Source organism: Poeciliopsis prolifica, unplaced genomic scaffold, assembly GCF_027474105.1.
Source record: "Poeciliopsis prolifica strain line A6 unplaced genomic scaffold, Auburn_PproV2 SCAFFOLD010, whole genome shotgun sequence".
In the NCBI taxonomy this organism is placed as follows: domain Eukaryota; kingdom Metazoa; phylum Chordata; class Actinopteri; order Cyprinodontiformes; family Poeciliidae; genus Poeciliopsis; species Poeciliopsis prolifica.
In genome coordinates, this window is record NW_026562385.1 from 496,387 (window position 1) to 519,892 (window position 23,506).

Consider the following 23,506-nt stretch of genomic DNA (forward strand, 5'->3'; position numbering starts at 1 on the left):
CCAGGGAAGTGTTTTCTCTGCCTAGTTGGATGTGTCAGCAACAGCTGCCAGTGCTGCTCTTTCCAGCGTAGCAATACCAGCATTAGAGTTTTAATGGGTGATTAGTGTCAGATATCTAGCTACGTTCTGGGTCTTGATTGTGGGAAATAGGCATGCTGTTACACCTGATCCAAAGCTCTCTATAGAGTTTTGTGCTGTCCGAACAGAAACAGGATAGTTTTACACGTCAAACCTGACTTTAGAAGCTCCATTTCTGAATTGAAGTCTCTCACACATGCAGGAAAGCATTTAAGTCAGAGTATTTTAAAACGACTCCATCTTTTGCATTTGTCCTTTTCATAGATCAGTCTTTTGTAGATTGACAACAATAGGAGTGACATTTTAGCAGTATTTTGTCTGGCAGGGCCAAAAATATCCTGGTTCCACTTTTGTGAAGTATCAGATTTATTGAGTCTGGCTTTATATCTCTTTGCATTTTGCAAGACAAACTCTTTCCCCCACTCCAATGTCTCCCACAAGTTCTGATTAAATAGCATGCTTGACTCAGACCAAGTGCAATAGCTCTGGAAAAGCTTGACAATATAATCACCTGCATGTTGCACAACTGTTTTTGTGCAACTGCACAGAGAACAGAATAACATTTGGCCACATAATGATGCAATACACATTCTGATTGTTGTCTTTGCTTTCCAACTTCTCTCTGCTTTTCTTTTCCTTCCCTCTGGCACGGCAGCATGTGAGTGATGCCCCTCGTCGCAGCAGAGAGCAATGGTAGACGGCAGTCTGCGGTGTGCTCTCTAAGACAAAGGCATCTTGGCAAGCTGCTTGGCTGCAGCTGGATCAAACAAGACCTGCTTATTGGGCCTCTTCTTCTTCTTTTCGCTCGTCAGTGGCTATGTGTGAGACTGCAGCCTGAAGTGTCTGAGGGATCGGCTCGCTCCTTGCAGATGGGAGCCACTCAGACCACACACAGGGCCTCTTCAACCACCACAAAGGAGGGCCAGAACAGCAGCGGACAAACTTTGCCTATACTGTTATTATGACTTGTATTTTCTTGTTTAAACATTCATATATTAATTTAAAACATAAGATATTTATCTTACAATCAATATCTTCTTTGTTTTTGTTAGGTGTTTTTCTTTTTTTTCTTTCTGTTATGCTTACTGGGAACAATGTCCCAATTCTGCTTTGTACTTTGCAATGGTAGTTATATTGGAATGTGTCTTTTTCAGCTGAATTTTTTTTTTGTCTTTTGGATATAATAAGAAGTACATCATCACTGATTAAAACAGATGGAAAAACCAGTGTGGAAACAGCAACTCAGAACACGATTCAAATAAAACATTTTCAGGCCGTTGAGTTCCAGTGGAAGATCTAACAACAACATGACAGTATCTTTGCACACCAAAAAAGTGTTAGTGTTATTCAAGAATTCGACTGTAGAAAGTGAGAGATAGTGATCTGCCTGACAGCACGTATAGACAGGTCGGCCATTTATCAGTAACATCGACTGTTGGGATCCCAGAGACTTATTAGTGATCCAATCTGGCACGCTCAACGAGGATTTGCTGTATATTATGATGGCTGGGAAGAAAAAAACAGGTTTGGGTGCCTTCTCTGTCTGTGCCCCTGCTAAATGTTGGTATGTTTGAAGAGCAGAACGTTCTTTTTCTCCCACATTCTCCTATCTCTGCCCTTGATTCCCACGCTGAGCACCAGCAGCGATGGGAAAGGGCCAAAAATACAGGGACACTCTCAAATTCCAGGATTCTTGTGGTGTTTATAAATTAGTAGTGGCTTTGCAAAGGAAAAAAAATGATGGGCACAATTACAAACTGCAAAATCTAATTTTCTGTTTCAAAATCTATTTTAATTCATATAGAGGAAGAAAAATGAAAGTGGTGCCATTGAATCTTGCCTCCACATTATTTTTTTAAGTAAGGGTGGTAACTGAATTTAAAAATGCTTTGCATATAAAAGGAAAAAACAAATATGAATAGCAGTTTTGCAACCAGGCAATTATAATTGGAAGGAACCATTTTCTTAAAGAGTCATTTCATCATTTTTGTCATGTGTTGGTTGCAGTTGTTTGGAAAATATCTAAAATATAAACAGCATGAGCAATGATGCCTCTGACATAACCTAGTGGAGCTGAACAAACTATGTAAATCTCTGCCTCTGTTTCAGACAGTTTTAAACAATGCTTAGCAAGTGGACCTGGCTGCATTATATAATCCAAAGAAATAAATCAGAATGAGGAAAAAATTCTCACGCAAAACAAGAATTTTTCTGCATGTTGACCTAAGGGCAATGTGTTTTCTTATCTCTACGTCATCGATTCAGTTGCAGAAAGTAGTTTTTTCCCACATGAAGTCCCTGCACCCAGCAGCCTAAACAAACACACACAGCCCGCCATCTGGATGTGGAGCTGCAAATCCAAGACGAAACACACTGAGAGGTCACTCCTTGAAACATCAGCGTTACCAAGACCTCCATGAAAAGGCCCAGTTGGCATGTCTTTTAAGAAAAGACAGATGACGATTTATGGAAGGATGGATGCTATTGATGAGTAGATGTTGGAAAGTCTTCGCATGTACAGAGCAGGCTGAGTTACTTTGCCATGAAGCCAGTAATTGGTCCAAACGGAGTGTGTGTTTCTGTCATCAGGGAGATTATATGTCCAGTGTCCCTGCCAATTTGTGAGTTGATGTCGCTTTGAACATGGCAGTCTTTTTTTGTTATTTTTTTTTCACAGCCTTCAACAGTACAAAAAGATGAAACAGGTTCTGGCCTCGTCAAAGAGGGCTTAGAGAAAGCCTATGTGAGCAACAGATGTCTGCACTCAAGACCTAGCATCCAAATCCAGTGTCTCACAATAAAACCACCACCTGTCCAGAGGTTTCACTCATCTCTGTTGAGGTCAAACGTCTTTTCTCCACACAATAAACTGTTCTTCTTACTATGCTCCTTCTTTGCAGGCAGACACCATCACTGAGTAGATTCAACAAGCCACTCACTCCTGCTTGGATAAGGCCTGACATGATGGTAAATGTACTCTATGCGGCTTGTGCTGAAGAGGAAATCTAGGCATTAGTCACCGAGGCTCCCTCAGTGGTGTCACAGGAAAGACTTTCTGGGTTTTTTTTTTCAAGGAAATGAAAGGATTCCTAAGGACTTGATGCATTTTGCACTCCTTTGATGTCTCCGTACAGAGAATCATATGTGATCCTTTTTTAAAACTGTGCTTTGCGTTCGTTCATGCTGCCTTGATTTCAGCAACCACAGGGGTGGCTGTGTCTGATTGTGGCCTGTGAGAAGTGGTTTGTTTTTTTAAGAAATTGGCGTAAATCCAGAAGTTGACTTCAGAGATGGATGTTTCTTTCTTGTGTTGCTGCTTTAGATGGTTAACCCGCTGCTTATCAAGCTTACTCCAACTGATTGTCTCTGAGATCAACATAAAGCAAAGGAAATCTGAGGTTAAGACGACTGCACTCAGTAGAGTCAAGGATTTTAATTTCACAAGAGCTTACAACTGTCTTACTGTGAGTGGGGGCCAGCTTGTGCAAAAGGGGAAAAAGACTAGACTCTGTGTTAAAATGAGAAATCCCTACATGAGGGTGTGAGTTAACAGCTTCTCTTTTTTGTAGCTCTTTCACTCCTGTGCCTCGAGCACCACTGTGATTCCATTGACCCTTTTCCTCCTTGTGCCCTCGAGGCAACTCTTATTGTTGCAATGTTGGCCTTCAGTGCTTCCGCCTCCCGTTATTTTTCCTAGAGGAGAAATGGGAATTAGAACAAGCTGTTGAAACAGCAGTTCCATGGGAGTGCAAGTCCAGAAAACCCCTAAGGTGGCCCTTGTAATGTATGTGTGGGAAAAGCATTTTCCAAAGTCCGTCAGAAGAGATCCTTAAGATTGTGAAAATCTTAAGATTAAAAATTATTTTGAGTCCATTTCCGGTTTAGAATGAAGGAAGCGTAAAGGCACAACGTGATCCTGTTTTGGGAGTAATTGGTTGTTGACCAAAAACAGATTTTATAGATAATTCCTGACAATGTATAGAGAAACTTTCTCATCAGTTAAACATTAGTTGACATTTAAATATTTTTCAATGCACAAAGTGCTTAGCCATAGACTATAAATAATATTCACACCCCTTTAACTTTTAGAATATTTTGTCAAATATCATTAGAAATTTCAATGTACTTTACTGGGATTCTGTTTATTAGCTCTAATTGTGAAGGAAAATGAGAATGATACACAATTCTCAGGATCTATTTCCACAGATAAAAGACCTGAAATGTGTGGCATGCACATTTCAGCAATTACTAGTATAACCCTAAATATAACTGAATTTAGTACTTTTATAAGTAATCTAACCATCAAATAGAGTACACTTGTGCGTAATCTAATCCCAGTATGAATGCAGTTCTATCAGGTTTTTATTTGTTAAAAATGTTAACAATCATGTATCCTTATCCTTCCACTTTACAATTATCCACTACCATAAAAGGATTTGTCATATAAATCCTACTCAAATTCTGGGGAAATTTGCCATTGTCACTTCAGTAATTTTATTTTATTTTTTTTTTAAAGTAAATGCTGGAATTGTGATGAAAACTGTTAATGTTCAGTGTCAGTGCTGCATTTTCATCAGCAGTTCTCATCTTTAGGAAGAAAGATGCATTCAAAGATTTCCGATCTGAAACATAATTTTTAGAAATGCCTTGTGATTAAATGCTAAGCCTCTGTCACTGAGTTATCATTCAATCTGTGCAGACAGTGAACAATACCAGATACATAGGGCGATCTTTGGACTCAAGTGGTCAGCTGTATTATTACACAAAACCTACAGGCTCAATCTAAATCGTTTACCCTGTCGTATTCTTATTTTGGAACTAATATGCCTAAATGCATGGGTTTGTGGGAAGGTACATTTTTGCACTGGAAGTAGAAACAAGAAAAATAAATCAATTGAAAGCCACAAATTTGAATCACAGACATATTCCTAGCAATTATGTCCCATAAGGCACCCAATAGTGTAATTAGGGGTTAGTACAAAGCAGAGTGTGGCCCACATCTGGGATCCCCTGGGGACTTCGTGTCTCTGCATGTTTGCCGTAGTGTGAGAACTTAGCCTTTAAGCACACCTAAATACACAGTTGCTCCAAACACAGCATCACATTGTGAATTGTATATGACAGGCTTAACTGTACTTGACGCAGTTTATTGTAAAAAAAAAAAAAACAATTTTCTTGCAGTTATACTTGTCAACAAGATATTTCTAACAGTGTCAAGAATTAAATGTAAAAACTGCAGATTTTTTAAGCAAATGGCAATATTTAGGCTGTTATATCCAATACTTTTTAATCAGGGGATACATCCATTCAGACCCTATATGTTTCTGACCAATGATCCTATGAGAGTTACTTTTTTTTTAAATAGGTATTCATTCATTGACGTTTTGCAATATGAAAGTTGAAGGCTCTGTTGCAACTTCCTTCAGGCATATGATGATGTTGGCCCCTGCAAGTTGCCTACTGAGCTGCATATCGGTGCATAAATGTGTGCAATATGACTAGAAAAGTAATGCATTAATTCAATCTCTTCACTAGCAATAAAATAAAGTAAAAAATTACAAAGAGAAACAGAAATTTTGTACGTATCTGAAAGGTGGTTATGAACATAATAGAATGTAAGTAATTTTGAATGAAATTTTCTTCAAGACAATAGAAGGGCATGAGAGTTTGTTCCTTTGCAACACTTGAAATATTACAAAAATGTTCTCAGCATTTTTGAAAACATCCATGACTGAAACAATGGAAAGAAGATGTTTATTTCTCCCTCCAGCATGTATATACTCAAATGATTTATGAAGTCTTAAGGAATTCCAGTGCAAAACGTCTCTGACCTGAGCATGAGTGATCACCAATTTTCCAAACAGCATTGATTCATCCTTGTTTTTAGACTACATGAACAGAGTGCTCTAGATAAAATATTCATAACTAATATCAAGGCATCATTCTGTGATCAGGGGATGTCATTTGATTTACCAAAATAATTTACTCTTCTGAGATGGCAGAAAATTGGAAAAGAATGCAAATTCTTCAAAGCAGTGCAATTGCTTTTAGGACATTTTTATCCAAAACGTCCATGCACTTTTTGAGTCGGCCAATGCAAACCCACAGTCTGTATATATCACACAACAATCTGACCAGTAGCATAAAAAAAGAGCATAGGACTGGCTTTTCCAGCAATCATGACTGATTTTGAAATGCAAACCAGGTCCCATTTTACAGCTGACAAAGTGTTTGCAAGAAAAATTTAAAAATAAAAAAAAAAATTAAAAAAAACATCTGGAAAACTTCATTGCTTGTTACTGGTATTCTGGTATTCTTCATAATACCAGAAAAAGTGCTGTAAAAAAAGAACAGGGAGGCATAAAAGTCAATGTTTGTTTGTTGCAGACAAGAAACGCTTAACATATGGAACTGATTTAATTATTTATCTATTTATCATCTATTCTGACCCAAAACATTTTGAGGTTTTATCACACCACTTTTGTTTTATAAAAGCGAATAAACAAAGAGCTGTCAAAATTGTAAACAACAAGCTGTAATATATGTCTTTAGTGAAAAATTCCAAAATCTACTAAAAACTTGTTGACAGCAGAGGAAAAATAATTTTCAAAGGAGTTATGACCATCGTCAGCAGTGTGACTTCTGTTTTTACTGCTGAGGACTGCAGTGGCTGTTTTCTGGTCTATAATCTACTGTGCATCCTTCACTCTAAAGTTGCTCAGTTGAGTGCAAGTGCCACAAACCAGAAGAGCATGGAGGGGCATCAGTTATGCTCACAAACCCCACCTCCTCACCCAGCTTTGATGGTGTAGGGTCTGCAGAACCTGACAGCTGCTCTCAAATTAGAGACTAGAAGAGAACACTACAAGACCCAGGAATGTCTGGATTGTCTGGACTGCCTTTCTCTTCCGCAAAGTCTTGAGAAAATGGTTATACCTAAGTCATAGTTTTGACAGGATCCTGGATAATCCAGTGTATCATATCTCTGCATTCCTGGCCTCATGGATTTTGTGTGGAATTTTTAGCTTGCATGGAACCGTCACTGGTCCACATCCAGTCAGTCAATACATATTAGGGGGGAAAAACATGACGAACAACCAGGAACTGAAGAAATGAGAATGGCAGATTTTTTTGTGTAACAGCTCCAATATTCAGATCATGCAGAAAATTCTCTACGGTGCATTATCAAGCTTTCTTTACTGGTTGCCAGAGAAACAGCGACCAGGCCACAGGGTCAGCGTGGCTGCAGGCATAGTTGTAAAATTGCCTACACAATAAAGCCAGCCTCAATAATGATGTTGGGGCCATTTAGCAGAGATTAGCAGGACACAGGCTGGGACCCGCCCCGGAACACAACCTTTACCTTAAGCTGCGGGAACAGAGTTGGTGGGAGGTTTCAGAGATTCCAGATAACAAATGTGTGTTATTTTGATCACAATTACAAAACCCACAAAAGATGAAAAGAAAAGGGAGCAACATGAAAGTTTGGGGGTGAGAAGACAGGTGGGATGGGACAAACTAAGCAAAATCGATTGACTTCGTGGGCTCATTAGTGATTGCTAAACTGTTGTTTGAGTACTTCTATGCATTGTTTGAAGATAAGATTGGACACATCAGGGCAAAGATAAGATGTCCATGCAGATTTGTCATGCAGATTTAGTAACTTTCTTTCATGTTTTTGTTCAATATGTTTTAATAAAAGTGGAATTACTGCAACTCATCTTCTCCTCTTTGCCCTGTGGTGGTGTGGTGTGGAATGTCTGCAGATACCACCACTTACTTCACCCACTCAATGCCACAACTGGGCTCAAAGAAGAGTTATTATTGTTTCTGATAATTGACCCAACTGACTCATATTGACCATTTTCTAGTTGCGCTGAGCAGGCCATGAAATCCCTCTCAAACGAAGCTAATACATGCAATTTCATAATTTTACCTAAATTGACCAATGTTTCTTTCTTTTCAGAAATAACACAAAACAAGGTCAACACAATGTTGCAATTAACATACAGACAATTTTTCTTACTGTTCATAAATGTTGTTTTTCAACTAAATTACAAACAGCATATCATAAAAGAGGCTTCTTCCTAAAGTAACCCAAGGCACACAACACCATTTTGACTCCCAACAGTAGCCCAGCCTTTTTGTATTTCAATACTGCCTTCCTTATCATTTAAGCATGCCCTGAGGCCATGCAGAGAATGAGAATGGAATGTGCATGCACCTTTCAATCTGTGTCCAGTAAGCCTGCCATTTCCCACATTTATCTGGACTTGATCCCAGCTTTCACTCCCTGAAATGACCAGAGCACTCTATCGGCCTCCTTTAATGAAGTCCAGCCACCCTCTCTGGTATGTCTGTATACAATAGGATCTTTCACTAGATCGGGTCCTGCTTCTACCAGTGTAATGTGATGATGATGAGGATACCACACATGTAATCACAGACCTCTTCATTGGTCTTGGATGAAGAGTGCAGGGGGCGTTCCATAATGAGTTGAGAGAATGTTTGCCTGACAAAGTACACTATAAATTGAATGTGACTAAATAAAGTTGGTGCACTTTGATATTACATTAACTAAATTAATTTTACATATTTTTGTTGATGACACTATTTATGATAAAATGCATAGGCTGTAATTCAGATGATCAGGATAGCGATGGCATGCAATAATGGTAGATTTTCTAAAATTTTAGTTGTTTGGATTCAATCCTTGTTCACTCTGCACAGTGACATCTCCCCAGTCAACTTTGTATTCTGCTGTTCCTGTTGGAAACCCTTCTGCATGGTTCAGTTCATTTAAAGTGCTTAATGATTTCATTGTAGGTTTAATCTTTTAAAACCGTGTCAAGAGAAAACATGGCGTAATAGGTGAACAGTTGGCTCAGTTTGAAATATCTAGGTTGTCCAAGCAAGAACTATTAGGAGGTCTGATTAAATGATGAGCAAAGGCATGTTTTTACTGGAACTAAGTGGCTAAGCCCAGCTAATGCAAAACAGTCCCATAACATGATTCCCTCTACATCAAATTTTACACTTGACACAATGCATTCAGGAGAGTGACTTTCTACTTGCAACTGCCAAATTAAGATTCATCCATCGAATTACCAGAGCAAGAGGCATGATTCATCACATTTCCACTGCTTTAGAGTCCAGAGGTGACATGCCTTACACTTCAGTACTAGAATCTTTGCTTTGTACTTGTAGATCTTCTTCACATCAACTTGAAGCATCTTAGAAATACATCCATTATATTGGATGTATATGTTGGAAAAGAGACTGGTGGAGTTGTGTAGTTTCTTCTTTTTTTTTTTTTTTTTTTTTTGTAATTGTCCTGATTTGGATTTCTGATCATACAATATTGATATTTTTTAATGTGTCTTTTAGGGACAAAATTAGGATGCTAGGAATAAATTACCCCACATGTTATCACAAACCACCGTCATACATGGGCCAGAAGGCTTTCATTAAGATGCTGCTTGGCTGACAAAGTAGGATGGATTGTTGAATGCAGTAAAAAGTCAAAAGAACTGATGACTTTCTATACAGCCAAAGTGTTATCAAAACAAGCATTTAAGACTTGTATGGTTAAACATATAAAAACATTGGATCAACCAATATTTGATAACATCACAAATTAATTGAAAACAAAGTAATTGGTGATAAAATGGGATGAAAATAGGTTGAATTAAACTCGACAGAATTGTGCAAAAGCAGGTACCTGTTAATCAACCCGTTCTTGGTTGCTTCAAAATTGCAAATTTCTTTGTGGTAAACTTGCATTGTTATGTACTGACTCGTTTTGATGAAACACCGGCCACATTGAGAGTGTTTTTCTTCCCTGCTCTTTGCCTAATGACGATCTTGGATCAGGAGGGTTCTGCTGAAACATGAAGTGGGACAGGTGGGGCTGTGGGTGCAGCCTACTCACCTTAGAGTACAAGTGTGGGAACCTCTGAGCCGCCAGTAGTGCATGAATAACAAGGATCCTGAGGGAGTGTGTCGTAATCTCCTCTAACGCTCTTGTCTCTTGTCTTTCTTTCACCCAATGGAACACATAAATTTAGCCAGAAGACTAAGTACACTCATGCATTTATCTCAATCAACACGTTTTGCAAACAGCAATCATCAAATGAAAGCCCGCTCCAAACGTACAGACACACACACAGAGATAGGCATGTAAAGACATATTTGTATTGTAAATGCAGTCTCAGCCAGGTAAACATTACCTTGCAGTGATTTCATTGTTAAAAAGCAGAGCTTTGCTGAGGAAGCTTGCAAAACAAATCTCTCTGAATTAACTGTGACGTAAAATTATGACTGAAAAGTCACTCAAGAACTTCCTTGATGAACATAAAAAAAAAAAATTACAATAAATATGTTATTAACATACTCTTTTTTTCTCATGATCTATTTATTTTGTTAAATTGTCCTGACTGGTGAATCAGTATTTCTCTTCTGGAAGCTAATTTGCTCAAAAGAGAAGAGACTGAAAATTTGACATCAAAACAACAGAAGAGCAGCTGCCCACCGACGGAGACACTTGTTAAATTGTTAATTGAGGGTGTGGATGAGTAATCTGTAACAAAATTTTAACCACAACTTTTTCATCAAAGTTGTGGTTCTACCCACAGAACTCTCTGTTCTGCGGGTAGAAAAAGAAAAAAAAATAGCTATGATATGTAGCAATGGTTGTGCAGAAATGTAAAAGAAAGAAAATAAATTGTTTCTATAAACTACAAATTTTATAGAGCGGAGTTGGTGGGGTGATAGAGGGGTGCAGTAGGCTGGCAGCTGTTGCTGCTGTGCGGGGGCCCTCAGGTCTTGGCCTATCCCTAATGGCCAGACCAGCTGTCGGAGTTCTGTCTGTAGGGGCGGAGGGCTTCAGGAGGCGGGGAGGGCATGAGAACTTCCACCCCCCTGTCCTGGGGGGCGGGTCCCTGCCTTGTCTGCCCTCCACTGAAAAGGGGTGATTGATGGCGCAGGGTTGACACCATGCTTCACCAACAATTGACTCAGGAGGGAAAGAGGATGAACAGAGTGCAGGGGACCCCTCTATGTCTTTCTCTTCTGGTTTTCAGAGGCAAATGTGGGATCAGACCCAGTTATAATTCACTCATTTTTCTCAACATGTCTTTTATTTGACATTTTTAGTGCAGCATATGCCACCCAGAGGACTTTTAAAGGCTGTTACTGTCATAAACGTGCAAACTAATTCAAGTTATTCGTGGTTAGACAGATCACACAGTTCAGATTCAAACATGATTTTCTGACATGTGACCTGCATTTTTTAAGATAAGTCCACTTGTTGCAAAGAGGATTCTGGTTCCCTATTTTTGAAAAAAAAAAATAATAATTTTTACAACAGAAGCCAGGATGCATGGTTGAGCTAGGATGGACAGTGCCGTGGCCTGAAGTGTGTGTGTCGGGTCATCAGTAGATATCAAACTAAAGACTCGGCGCTGCGGCCTGCTAACACAGATCTGACCTTTTGCTCTGAACCCCGGGATTCTCCCTGGATTCCTTTCAGCAAGTCGCCAACACCTCTGTTCTTATTTAAGATTTACAGCTTCATAGAGGGTGAGAGGACCTGGAACATTGTATAGAGGGTGGAAGTGGGGGGGTGCTGCCCAGCAGCTGTTTATAGTGGTCTTAAGCAGCTATTTCACACGGAAGCAGAGTCATAATGCTCTCAATTCCCCCAGCTGCTGTGCCTCCAGCTCTTTCCGATTTGCATTCCTTTACAGTGATATTGATTCCAGCCTCTCACATATTTGGAAACGCATGCATGCAACCTTTCTCTGAATCCACTGTCCACCAAAAGATAGTTCTGTTTTTTTGGGGGTGTAGGGCTATGTTTAGATTAGAGATGTCAAGATAAACTTGCAAAATGTTGTAATTCCTTTGACAGACACCAATTTAGTGTCAAACGAGTCATTAGAAAAAAGAGTCCTGTGAAAAAATATTTTCTTTCTACTGTCTGTCCCAGTTTTTAGAAGAACCAAGACCTTTGCACACATTTACAATTTAATAGTCGTTTCGAGACCTTGTGTGAAAGTCAAACACTTCTTCCCACAATCCAAAGAAAGATCCATCATTCCTGTATGTTTACTTTTGGCCAAAAAAAAAAAAAAAAAATCCAGTCTCTAAGTTACCCTGTGTGTATGTCAGAGAGTGGGTGGAAGGAAAAAAACGAAACCAAAGACTCAGTAACTGAAGATACACAATGTATGAATACAAACAAAGCTGTAGAAATGTTTTTTCAGGTTGCCTCATGACCAATTATTCAGTTGTGGCATAACAGGTTAAGTATGAGCAAGAAACATGTCATGTTCAATGCAACAAAGCCACCCAGGTACAGAAATTGTTTAAAATAGAAAACATTAAGAAAAAAAAAAGCAATACTTAATGGTGTAGATGACAAACTGTACAAATACACAATTGTCAACTGGTACAATGACCTTCATCTTTGTTTTGTGTTTCTGTGTGGAAAAACTTACAGCAGTGGGACGGTGGCTGCACAAACAACTCTCAAAAATCTTGGGAAAAGCAGAGGTGTTTTTTTCCACTGTGAAAAGGTCACTTGCCTTTAACAGAGCAGAACCAAAGAGTTCTAATCTTATCGCTCCGGGATGCAGTTGGGTGTGAGCTTCAATGGGGGATGCTGGGCTTTTTTCAAACATGCAGACAACATCAAGAGTCTGTCCTCATTCCTTCATAAATTTGAGGGTGTCAGTAAAATCAATAAAAGGAAAAACACAATGTAACAATTTCACTGTACTGAATTTTACTGCTCTTTGTCTCGAAGTTGTTTTAAAATCTGTATTTTTTAGTTCACATTCATTTGTCATATTGCTTCAGAATTCTGTTTCTGAAATGAAATACACAGCAATTTTAGTGAAGCAATTAGGATGCCTTCTTCAGATTTCGTTTTTGTAGACTAAAAGTGCCCTGACACATGAAGGAAACCAGCTCCTCGATATGGTATGCCTGAGAAAACATGAAAAAAAAACAGATTTTAAAATCACTTTTAAGCTATATCCTCCAATTCTCTATTAAAATATTTATTTTATTTCATGTGATACTAAATTACTTTTTGCTTTTAATTATGTCCTTATATATGTCAGTGCATTAAAATAAGTGAATAAACAAACAAAGGTAAATGAGAAAACGTTAAAACTAACAGGCATGCAATTTAAACATTTTAAAATATACTACAAACTTTAAATTGTACAACTTATCTGGATTCTGATCTTCAATTGGCCCCAATGTCTGCCTGTAGGGGGTCTTGGCTGCTGATTGGCCGTGACCCGTTTTGCAGAGGGCCCTCTAATCCTCTCCACACGCTCTGTGGGTGCTCCTCAGGTTTTTCCCACATAAATCAGTCTGGTCTGGGTGGTAAAGTCATCACGTCCACTGTGTCCACACACATGGCCAGTTACTGCCCATATCACTTGGAGGACTTTAGCTCTAAAGGCCACCAACCCCAAAGGGAGCGTAATGGCCACTTCTTGATTTGTGTATGAAAAAGCTATATTTCGTGTGTATTACACCTAGTCATTAATATGTTGGATTAATATTAATATACTACTTCTGTTAATTATTTTTTTTGTTTGTTTGTTGTTCTTTTTTTGTTTTGGTTTTTTGGTGATGATGCCAATCTTTATTTGCAGTACTTATAACAAAAAGGAAGAAATACAAAATTTTAAATATAGTTGAGACAGTATAAAACATAACTATGTGTAATGTTAATTGATATTTAACCATATAACCTCTTAAGTTGCTCTACGTGCCTAATGTATGTAGATACATTTGGCCGCTGTCGCAAAGGCCCTACTTGGTTGAGAGTTGTCGTGACGGCACATAGATACAATTTTCCTTTTCACCAATGGGTGGTCTTCCCTTAATGGGCATTGGTCCACTTTTATTCCTAACACCACAAACCTCAGTCATTAATTTACAGTCTTGAGTAGCAGCATTTACATTATCTCTGTGCCTCACAGTAGGGTATGGTACAGCTGGAACCAGAAATGCAGAGAAGTAGTACAATGAAGAGGTGATACATTAAAGGCTTTTTGCTAATAAATGTCTGAGTTAAATTTAGAATAGCCGTTTCCTCTTTGTGTTTATCATCCAAGGACAGTACTAGCATTGATCAAAGGGAAGCACAGCTCTGTTTTCAGCAGAGAAGAGGGTTATAAATTCTGGCCTGTCTCTTCTTTGTTTTTGTGACCGGAGATTTCCCTGGAGTCCTGTGTGAGAACATTGTCACCAAGACTCTCACTCTCACAGGTTCTCTCCAGTACAAACAAATCACAAATGTATTTGTTAACTTTATGTGTGTTTGTCCAAGGGTGTGACACAACTAAATACGAAGACAAATTCCTTGCATAATCAGATTTTTATTAAATCCTGTGTACATAAACTATAGGGCTAGTAGGAAAACTAAATATTTCGTGCAAAGGAACTAGTGGATGTCCTGAAGTATCGACATGATCATGTATTAGGTTCTCTTTCATTCTTTGAACAATGACAGTGATCATATTTCTGGAAGGGAGGTTTCAGATATAGAATTGCGCTAAAGAGAAATTGGAGAAAGCCAATGCAAAGTGGAGTTTCCACTTTGGCTCCTTATTTTTTTTGTATTTGGTTTTGGTTTTTTTTTTTTGTTTTGTTTTTGATCACCTCCTCGGTCTGTATTTTGTGAATGCTCAAGCAATCCTTGAGATGTGTACCAATAGTTGTTTCTTTTTTGTAGACACATGACACATTTGCAGTGTTTGTGCACAAATAGAAAGATTTTTAAAAATGCAACTGGCTGGCCTCAAGTGCAATGAGCTCACTCTCCCTGGGACGTCCTCCAACTGGAAGTCAGTCAAAATACTGCAGACATACGCCAGAGTTTTGAGTTAGTAGCTAACCCTCAGGGTGAAAGATATTTTCACAACCAGATTAAAACAAAAGCAAAAAACACACACACACATCTTATTACACCTGCTTGGAACAGTAACAGAGAATTACACTCTTCTCTATAAAGCTGGTTTGCACTTGCTGCTACTCTGCTGTAAACTCTTAATCTGAGTAGTAACTGCATCAATGTGAGTCATCATAATGATCTCTATTGCAGTATTATATTTCAAGTAATAGTAGAACAGGACAAAATAATTTGCACGAAAAGTTAAATTCAGCTATCAAAAAAAATTTCTATAAGATCTTTTTCACATGGAGTGCCAAAGGAAGCAGGTGTCTCCAAGGCCTAACAAGCCCATGTAGATGATGTCACATGCACTAACGAAGCTGTCTCCAAACCGGCCTGCTGCATTCATAGCCCAACTCCTTCCTGTAATTTATGCAAGGCCAGGTCCAGGAACAGAGTAACAGAAAGGGGGAGACGATAGCGTAGAGGCAGTGCACTTGAATATTAGCGTGCAACCCTCCCCTGCAGAGCAAAACTGTGTCATAATGCAGCACTGCTTTTATGATTCAAATCAAGCCTATTGTCTCTGAAAGCAAAAGGCTCTGCGCCGTGCAGCAGAACAACTGAGGCACTATGTGCCGCCTGCAGAAAATGAGTTCATTGGAGGCTGCTGGCTGAATTGAGATTGAGATGAACTTAGAAATTAGGACTCAGATTCAGTACACTAGCCATGAGGACAACAGAGCTGCCTGCAGACTGCATGTCTGCTACCATGTAAACACAATTCAGTCCCTTATCAGCAATTAATCAGCTCTAAACACACAAACAAACAAGCTTACAGAGTGTTGGACACAGTCCAGTCTGCCCCAATGTTGCAGAAACAACAGTGTGGGAGTGTTTTCCACATTTAGCACAGAAAGAAATGGAGTGTTTCTATGTTATCATTTAGCATGTTTTAATATCTCTGGAAAATCTCTCAAAAGTGTAGAACTTGAACCTTTCAGTGATTCATAATTGTGTTTTTGTGATGAATACAACAAACATAACAACCGTTTGGAGGTTTGTAATTACGTAGTCATCTTTTAATTCTTGCATTGAGCTGATTTTTTTGCTTGTTTTATTTCATAAGTTAGCTATTGTCATACTTGGATGCATGAATGTTTGTGTGCCTGTGTTGATATGAGAGAGGGTGGGGAGGTGGGGGAAGGCGAGAGCGAGAGACAGAGAGAGAGAGAGAGAGACAGAGAGAGAAAAAGAGAGAGAGAGACAGAGAGAGAGAGAGAGAGAGAGAGAGAGAGAGAGAGAGAGAGAGAGAGAGGTGAAGAAGTAGGAGGTGGCGGAAGATGAGGAGGAGGCGGAGTGATACCAGACGCTGGGAATCATTGGGAAAGGAAAACTTTTCAAAAGTTTTTGGAGGTGAGAGGAGAGTCACAGCACCCGTGGCCGTGCTGCGGAGGATATTACGGGATTGGGACTTATCGCCTCGCTTCCCGGCTGACTTAACGACATTTTTTTTTTCTTTTTCTTTTTTTTTTTTGGAGACTTACTTTTGCCCTGTAAATTAAACAGAGGATGTATTTCTAATAAAAGAGCTCTTCAAAACGTTGGAAACTTTTCCACAGAAATGGAAGGGAATATGCAATGGATTATTTTCTCGCTTTTATTGTGCTTTCATGTTGGTGAAGGTGAGTAAAAATCTTCCACACAATGTGTAAGAGTTTAAATCCACAGGTAGCCTGGGCATGTCAGGACAGCGAACCCATTGTCCGGTGCCCGGTTCTAGGGTAATTGCCCTATTCTTGACCAAGCTAATTCACGAGAAGATACAATTCATTTTTTTATTATTTATTTTGTTAATTATCTTAGCAGTATGTTGTATTAAAACTTGCCTAACTTTTCTTGTACTTCTTGGAATAAACAGAAGCGCAACAGATAAATAAACAGAATGAAATTCCACAATCTTTTTTAATGGACAACCGTTTTAGTAGATTCAAGCCTTTAAAAAAAGTGGCTTCATGTAGTAAATTAAGAGATTAGGTCATTTATTATCCATGCTGCGCTTCTAAACCCTAATTGTAGAGGAGGTTTGTTTAAGAGACATCGTAAATAGTTTCTGTGGGCCTGGGTAAAGTCTGCTAAATATGAATAATTATGTATCCAAGGAAAGCCCTTTTATGAATGCCACCGGTTGTAAGTTTGCACCGCCATCAAGGAAATGGTAAAGTTTATCTGCTTGGGACAAAGTCAACAGCAAACATGCGGGAGTGTCCCAGCCTGCAATGGGAAATCACTATATGTGAAATTATCAGAGTGCTCTGAATTGTTGGCTCAATTTTTATTTTTTTTTTTTCTATAGCTGTGATATTAAAAAAAAAACAAAATATTATTTTGTTTATTTCATTATTCAGATCCCAGACAGGAAAGTTTAAAAGCTGAGCTGGATGGGATGAAGAGATACTAGCTGTGTGTGTGTTTCTTAACAAATTTCCTGAAATTCTACAGGGTTCCGCTGTGTGGATAAAAACAGGCCCTGTCAAAATGGAGCGACATGCATAGATTCCCCTTCGAGATGCATGTAAGTAAAACATAACAGACACAGACATACAGATGACAAAGATGACAAGCTTTCAAGTGATTTATTTTTGTTTTTCTCAGACGGTTCTTTCAAAATCCACAAAATGCTTTTTTTTGTCTTAAAATCCTTTCATATCATTTTAAAATCTTGTCTTAGTCTTTTTCTGTCTGCAAGGTCCAATTAGTTGATTAGGCAATCACTAATTAGCATCATCAGTCCTTAAAAGGGTTCATCTTTTACACCTGTTAAAGGGTTTACTGAATCTTTTTAAACTTTACTTTATTTCTTCTACAAAGATGTAATTTTTAATGTGTGGTTCTATTTAGTTTGTTTGAAAGCTTTTTTGAACTTTCTGGTGAATTGTCTCAGTTTCTTGCTCCATGCTCTGTCGAGCTCTTGGATCTTCTGACAATGATAAGGCTTTTGTTTTTCCAGTTGGTAAGGGTGGGGGTGTGTGGGAGCCTCTTGCAATAGTGGAGTTAAATAGCCTACAGTGTTTTGCCTGGGGGTCATTGGCCCTTCTTTTTTTTCCTCCTTCGTTTAGGAAGCATTGAGTGTTTCAGATTAAGGTGATACAGTGGTAAAAAAAAAAAAAATCCCTGGGTTTCCTGCTGCTTCCCTTCAAAACAACGAATGCATTTGTTTCAACTGGAATTTTCAGTTTATTAAGTTGGAGAGGTCGAAGTTGCTCTGAAACCACAAATCCACTTGTTGCAGGAAGGTCTTTATCCTGTCTGTAGTCATCATTGCATGCTGGCCAATGTGTAACCTGACTGCATGTGAACAAGTAACTATTACCCACAATTTATCAATCATTACCCATAGTCAAAACGCTTTAGTATCCTTTTGTAAATGTATAATTTTATCCATACAGATTTCTTGTCTTTTGTTCTTATGAACTTGCACATATTTCAAAGGAATAAAGTCACAGTAACAAATTGTGAGCAAAGAAATTTTTTTTCCTAATTTGAATGGCAAAGCATTTCTCATGGAGTGGGACTTCAAATATCAGACTGTAGAAGAGCCCCTAACTTCTCCGGCACATTAGAGTGGTCAGACCAGTCCTATGAGTGGTGGTAGCACCCCACCCGTTCCCATGAGACCTTGCAGAAACAGGAGATCCAGCACAGCAGAAAAGATCCTTTATTCCCCCAGATACCTGCTTGTAACTTGGCACCGCAGCACAGGGTTGAAGGGAAGGAGAGAAGAAAGGCTACAGCAAAAATGAGAACATGAAGTGAAATGAAAACAAAGCAGATTTAGTTTTTTTATTTGCTAATAAAATAACAGCTGAAACAATCCAGAAAGTATAACAAGCCTAAACTTTGTTTGTTTGAGACTATATGTCTTGTTTTGAAGCTATTGTTGTATTTAATTTCCATTACAAGAAATGGCTTTTCTAGAAACAGAAAAGCTGTGTGGGCATGGCAGGTGCTATTGTTTCTTTCCCAGTTAGGACAATATCATATTTAGCTGACAGAAAATACTTCAAATAACTTACTTTGTTGGAAATAAGAAGCCTTCTTACCTGTCTTTTTAGTGATGATGGCATTTACAAAAGACTATCGACAAATATTGATAGATACATCTTTTTATTTTCCCACACACTGAATAGTTGTTGGTAGTATTATGGTGTTGCAGTCCAATACCAAAGGGGAAACAATGCATCGATTCATTCTGCAGCTCAAAACCACAAAAGAGTTTGCGAGTTTAAACAGTTTGGAGTGTCTACCTAAAGCCAAATTTATGAAGAAACAATAATCCAATGCTAATCCAATGTTGGGCATAAAGCTGACATAAAGTTCTTTGCTCAACATTCAAACACTAAGATACCGATTATCCTGATCTGCTTTCCATGATTCACTTTTTTTCCATCACATGCATAGCCTCCTCCGCCAAACCCCAAGTATTCTCATTCTTTGATCCTTCAGTGTCTTAGATTGTTGAACTTGACAGTGAATGGCTGATGGTGTCATGGATAGTATGGCCTTCAAGGTGAACAGTCAGGGAGTCCAACTGAAGAGCCATTGGCCCTCAACTTTGCTGAGAATGCTGTGTGAAGAGGGCCACTGCGGTATTGCCAGAGGAGTAATAATTAGGCAGATCGAGAGGGTGTTATTCAGAGAGGACCCAGCTGGAGGGATTGAACTGGGGGTAGGGAATGGCTTGGGGAGGCTGAGTGGAATGGAGGAGGTAGTGGGCGGGAGGGGCAGCATATAGGACAGCTGGTGGATGTTGTGATGGTAATCCAGTGAAGTCAGATCTTGACAAAGAGAAAGCACAGGACCAGGTGCTGCCATTGAGCAGTCAGTCGCCCCCATACTGTGAGAGACAAGCTTGTGGAGGAATGAAGCTGGTAGCCCACAGACTTCATTGCACATGTTGCGTCTCTCACAGTGCAACAGCTACCAGGTCTCCTTTTCTCTAACTGCATGTTGTCTAAGATAATATTTATCCTCTTAAGGCTTTTTGTCCAGAATCAGATCACAGACAGCAAACATCTATTTCTTCCCAAATCTACAAAGCTGACAAGAAATAAATTTGGACCTGCTCTGCTGTTTTAGACACATGGATACAGTAGTCCTCTTTATTTTTACAAATTCCTTATCCTTGGCCTCAGCAGCAAAGACAGCAGATAAATAGTGGGTGTTTAGTCATGACCCCATAGCAACTCCCAGCCTTTTAAAGCATGATGAAAGAGGGCTTTTGATAAGAAATAGACTGGCTAGACAGTTTTGAGTGCTGTTTTTCCTTTTAAAGAGGGGAGTATCATGTAAAATCAACAGTTTGAGCTTTAAATCATGTCATGATATCATCATCGACATACCTCGAGTCTTGCTTTGATTCTTACATGCATGTCTGAGAAATCTTTCAATTTGTTGTGGCAGCCATTTGGACATATTTAAGGGCTTGTTCATACAATGTGCCGCCTAGTTACCCAGGGGTCCGTCTTGGAGCTGCAGTACCAAGTTTCCGCCTCACAGATTACCTCCCCTATGGTGGAGTAAAAGGGGAGATGCAATTAGCACACACCTGGTAAAACTTTGCATCTGTTGAGCTTATCATACTAACTATTTCTCAGTCCAGTGCTCCTAAGGATGACCTTTTAAGGCATCATGGAGGAGCATTCTGTGATGATGGGCTGAAGCAAGAGTGTCACAAAGAGTAAAAGCTTCATTTAGAGATATAGGCTGATTTCAAATTGCAAAGTCAAATTTCTCTTAAGTCTTTTTTGACATGTACGTCATCTTTATGACAATGGCACAGTGTGCCACCCTTAGTACCACCTATCTAAAACATCCCAAACTGTTTGTTTGCTTACTCTGATTAGTTCTGGAAACAGAAAGATGCTTACATAGCTTGAAAAAAAGCATCACATCTTTTAGGAAGATTGTATGTGTGGACAGATAAACAGAATAACTGCTTTTTTGTCACATGAAGGCTAGAAATACATTTTGTATTAGTTAGTAGAATTATACGTACATGCCAAGCCATGTATTTAGAGAAAGACCATAGCAAAGGGGCAGACTATATTGTTGGCTTAGTTCACGGCACCTCAGGGCTAGTGTTTTCTTTTCCATCTTTATGGTGGATTAGAAAGGAATGTTTAGTGAGGAAGATTCCTCCTCTCCCTCTGGTGCTTTCAGGTTATTGTCTCTGTCTCCCCTCCTTTCACCCTGTTTGCCCCTTCAGGAATGCCTTTAACAATACCGTTAGCCTGGGTTTTTTTGAAAATTAGATGTTTGGCGTAACTTGTTTGATTTGCAATTAGTTGCTCTACAATTTTGTAAAGCAACGTAACGTTTCCATCACTCATGGAGCCCCAACAGGCAGATGGATCCATTGTCCTGTCATTACCCAGGAAAACTGATTTATTGCAGACTGAGTAGATTCAAATGGCATCATCCTTCAGGAGATGAGTTCTCTCCCAACCTCTTAACATGACTTTTCTCTGGGTTGTGTTTGGAGACAGGGAGCTCTGGTTCCCAGGCCCTGTCAAAGGAAGTGGTGCCTTCTGACCTCCCTGCTACGCGTATCCTGTGTTATCTCAGAAGCTTAAGCAGCTACTGAGTGTACCGAGGGCTTTATTTTCCAATTTTGCCTCAGTTTGTTTCATCTCTACCTTTTCTTACCTTTTGACTACACTCTGCTCATTTTTTATATTCCTTTATTTGAAAGTAAATCAGAAAACACAGAGATGGACCTTATATAATCTCTTGAAAGCAAGGCTTGTCACAAAATTAATGTTTTGAAACACTTTGAATTGTTTTAGGAACATTGAGTTGGAATCTGTGTAATATTCCCTATGGTGTCAACATGCGTCTGGCCTTCTTGCTTAAGTAGGGATGAGCTTGCCTTTGAAGTCTGATCCTCTGTGTTTTTGTTCCCTTCTGAGAGACAATGACTTCTGTAAAGAAATTTAGACACATCTAATTTGAATTAGAGAGCTCTGCCAGCAAAAGTCCTCCCCTCCCTTTAGGGATGGATCCAACTCTAAATGATTCAGGAAAAGGCATTCACTTCAAATAAGCAGACATTCTGTAAACAACCTAACTTAACGAGGCAGCATTAACCCAGTCTATATATATTTTTTAATTTAGATGGTTTTTTTGTATGTTTTTGAAACACTGAAAACAAGAAAACTTTGCAGCTCTATTCTCATTTGACCCATTTTTACAAAAGGTGTCACATATGACTGACACACACACTTCTGTAACATCTCCAGTGCTTCTTTGGGTGACAGCTCTCGAGATAGTAAACATTCTCTGGCTGGTTTCCTTAGCTTATCATAAAGAACCTTTGCCAGTGCCCCATAAACAAACTTCATTTCTTTCAAGACTTTAAGCACGTGAGAGGCTGTGCTGGCCTCATTCAATCAGTGGGACAGTTTCTGTCAACAGATTGAAGTGTGAAGTGTTGCTTATCAGATGCTTGAAAGTACAGAAAGTTTTTTCTGTGCAGCAAAAGAATATAATTGAGAGGTCTACCTGCACTTATATTTTAGAAACCATCATAATTTTAAAAAGCTCTCATGCCGCCATGGGGTCCTTCAAGTTTCAAAGTTGAACAGAAATCTGTTTCGGTTTAGGAGGTTGGGTGGGGTTTTGTGGTTGAGTTCTGTTCAGAATGCTTTACAGGACCTCAACTCTAGGATTCATGCAATGTGGTTATGGGCAAAAGCATTGCTATTTGAAAAATGTGACAGTGGACTCTTCCAAATTGACATTGGCTTCACATTTTTAAAGATGGCAAAGTAATGAAGCTGCGAACATGTGTCTGGATCTTCATGCAGGAGTTATGTTGAGCACACAACAAAACATTGTTTCACTTTTCTTTCAGGGATAGATCTATAGTGATCTCCAATCTGTCTGCCATTTGACTTGGGCCCTAATTTTCACTCCTATACATGCTGACTTGACTGCGCTTTAGCTATTTTGGGAAATGATTGTCTTCAGCTTTTGCTTTTTCTCAGATTCAATTTGTCATTAGGAAAATGTTCTTAAAGTCACACGCGCTACACTCATCCATTTGACAAGCTGGAAGGCCTCTGGAGACCTCTTCAGTGTGCATGTAAACACAAGTGTTTAAACAAATCTAGTTATCTACTCTGTGAAACACAAACACACATGCTTGTGGATATGATTATGGATGATTACAACACTAAAGTTTTCCAGAGAAAGCTACCTGCATTTGGACATGGACAAATCTGAGCAGATCCAACTGTCCTTATGAAACCCTTCCTCTCATCACCCCCTTTTTCTCATTCGGGACCTGTCTTACCATGGGTTACTGTTGCCAGGCTACGGCCGAGGCCTTTAAAGACTAGCTGTTTGGGTCACTGCACCCCCCTTGCACAGCTATCACCCCCCAACACTTTCATACAAAAGGGTTCTGACTACTTTAGCTCTTTTATTTGGGCCACAAAACATTCCCAA

At 39.1% G+C, this 23,506-nt stretch overlaps 1 protein-coding gene across 1 annotated transcript in view; it reads left to right on the top strand.

Moving 5' to 3' along the window:
* Positions 1-16,353: 16,353 nt before the first annotated feature.
* notch3 (notch receptor 3) overlaps positions 16,354-23,506 on the top strand; it is a 29,120-nt gene continuing 21,967 nt past the window's right edge. The window contains exons 1-2 of the mRNA XM_055035150.1: positions 16,354-16,680; positions 17,498-17,570. Of these exons, the coding sequence (XP_054891125.1) occupies positions 16,620-16,680; positions 17,498-17,570 (134 nt within the window). The 5' untranslated portion in view covers positions 16,354-16,619. The remainder of the gene's footprint in view (positions 16,681-17,497; positions 17,571-23,506) is intronic.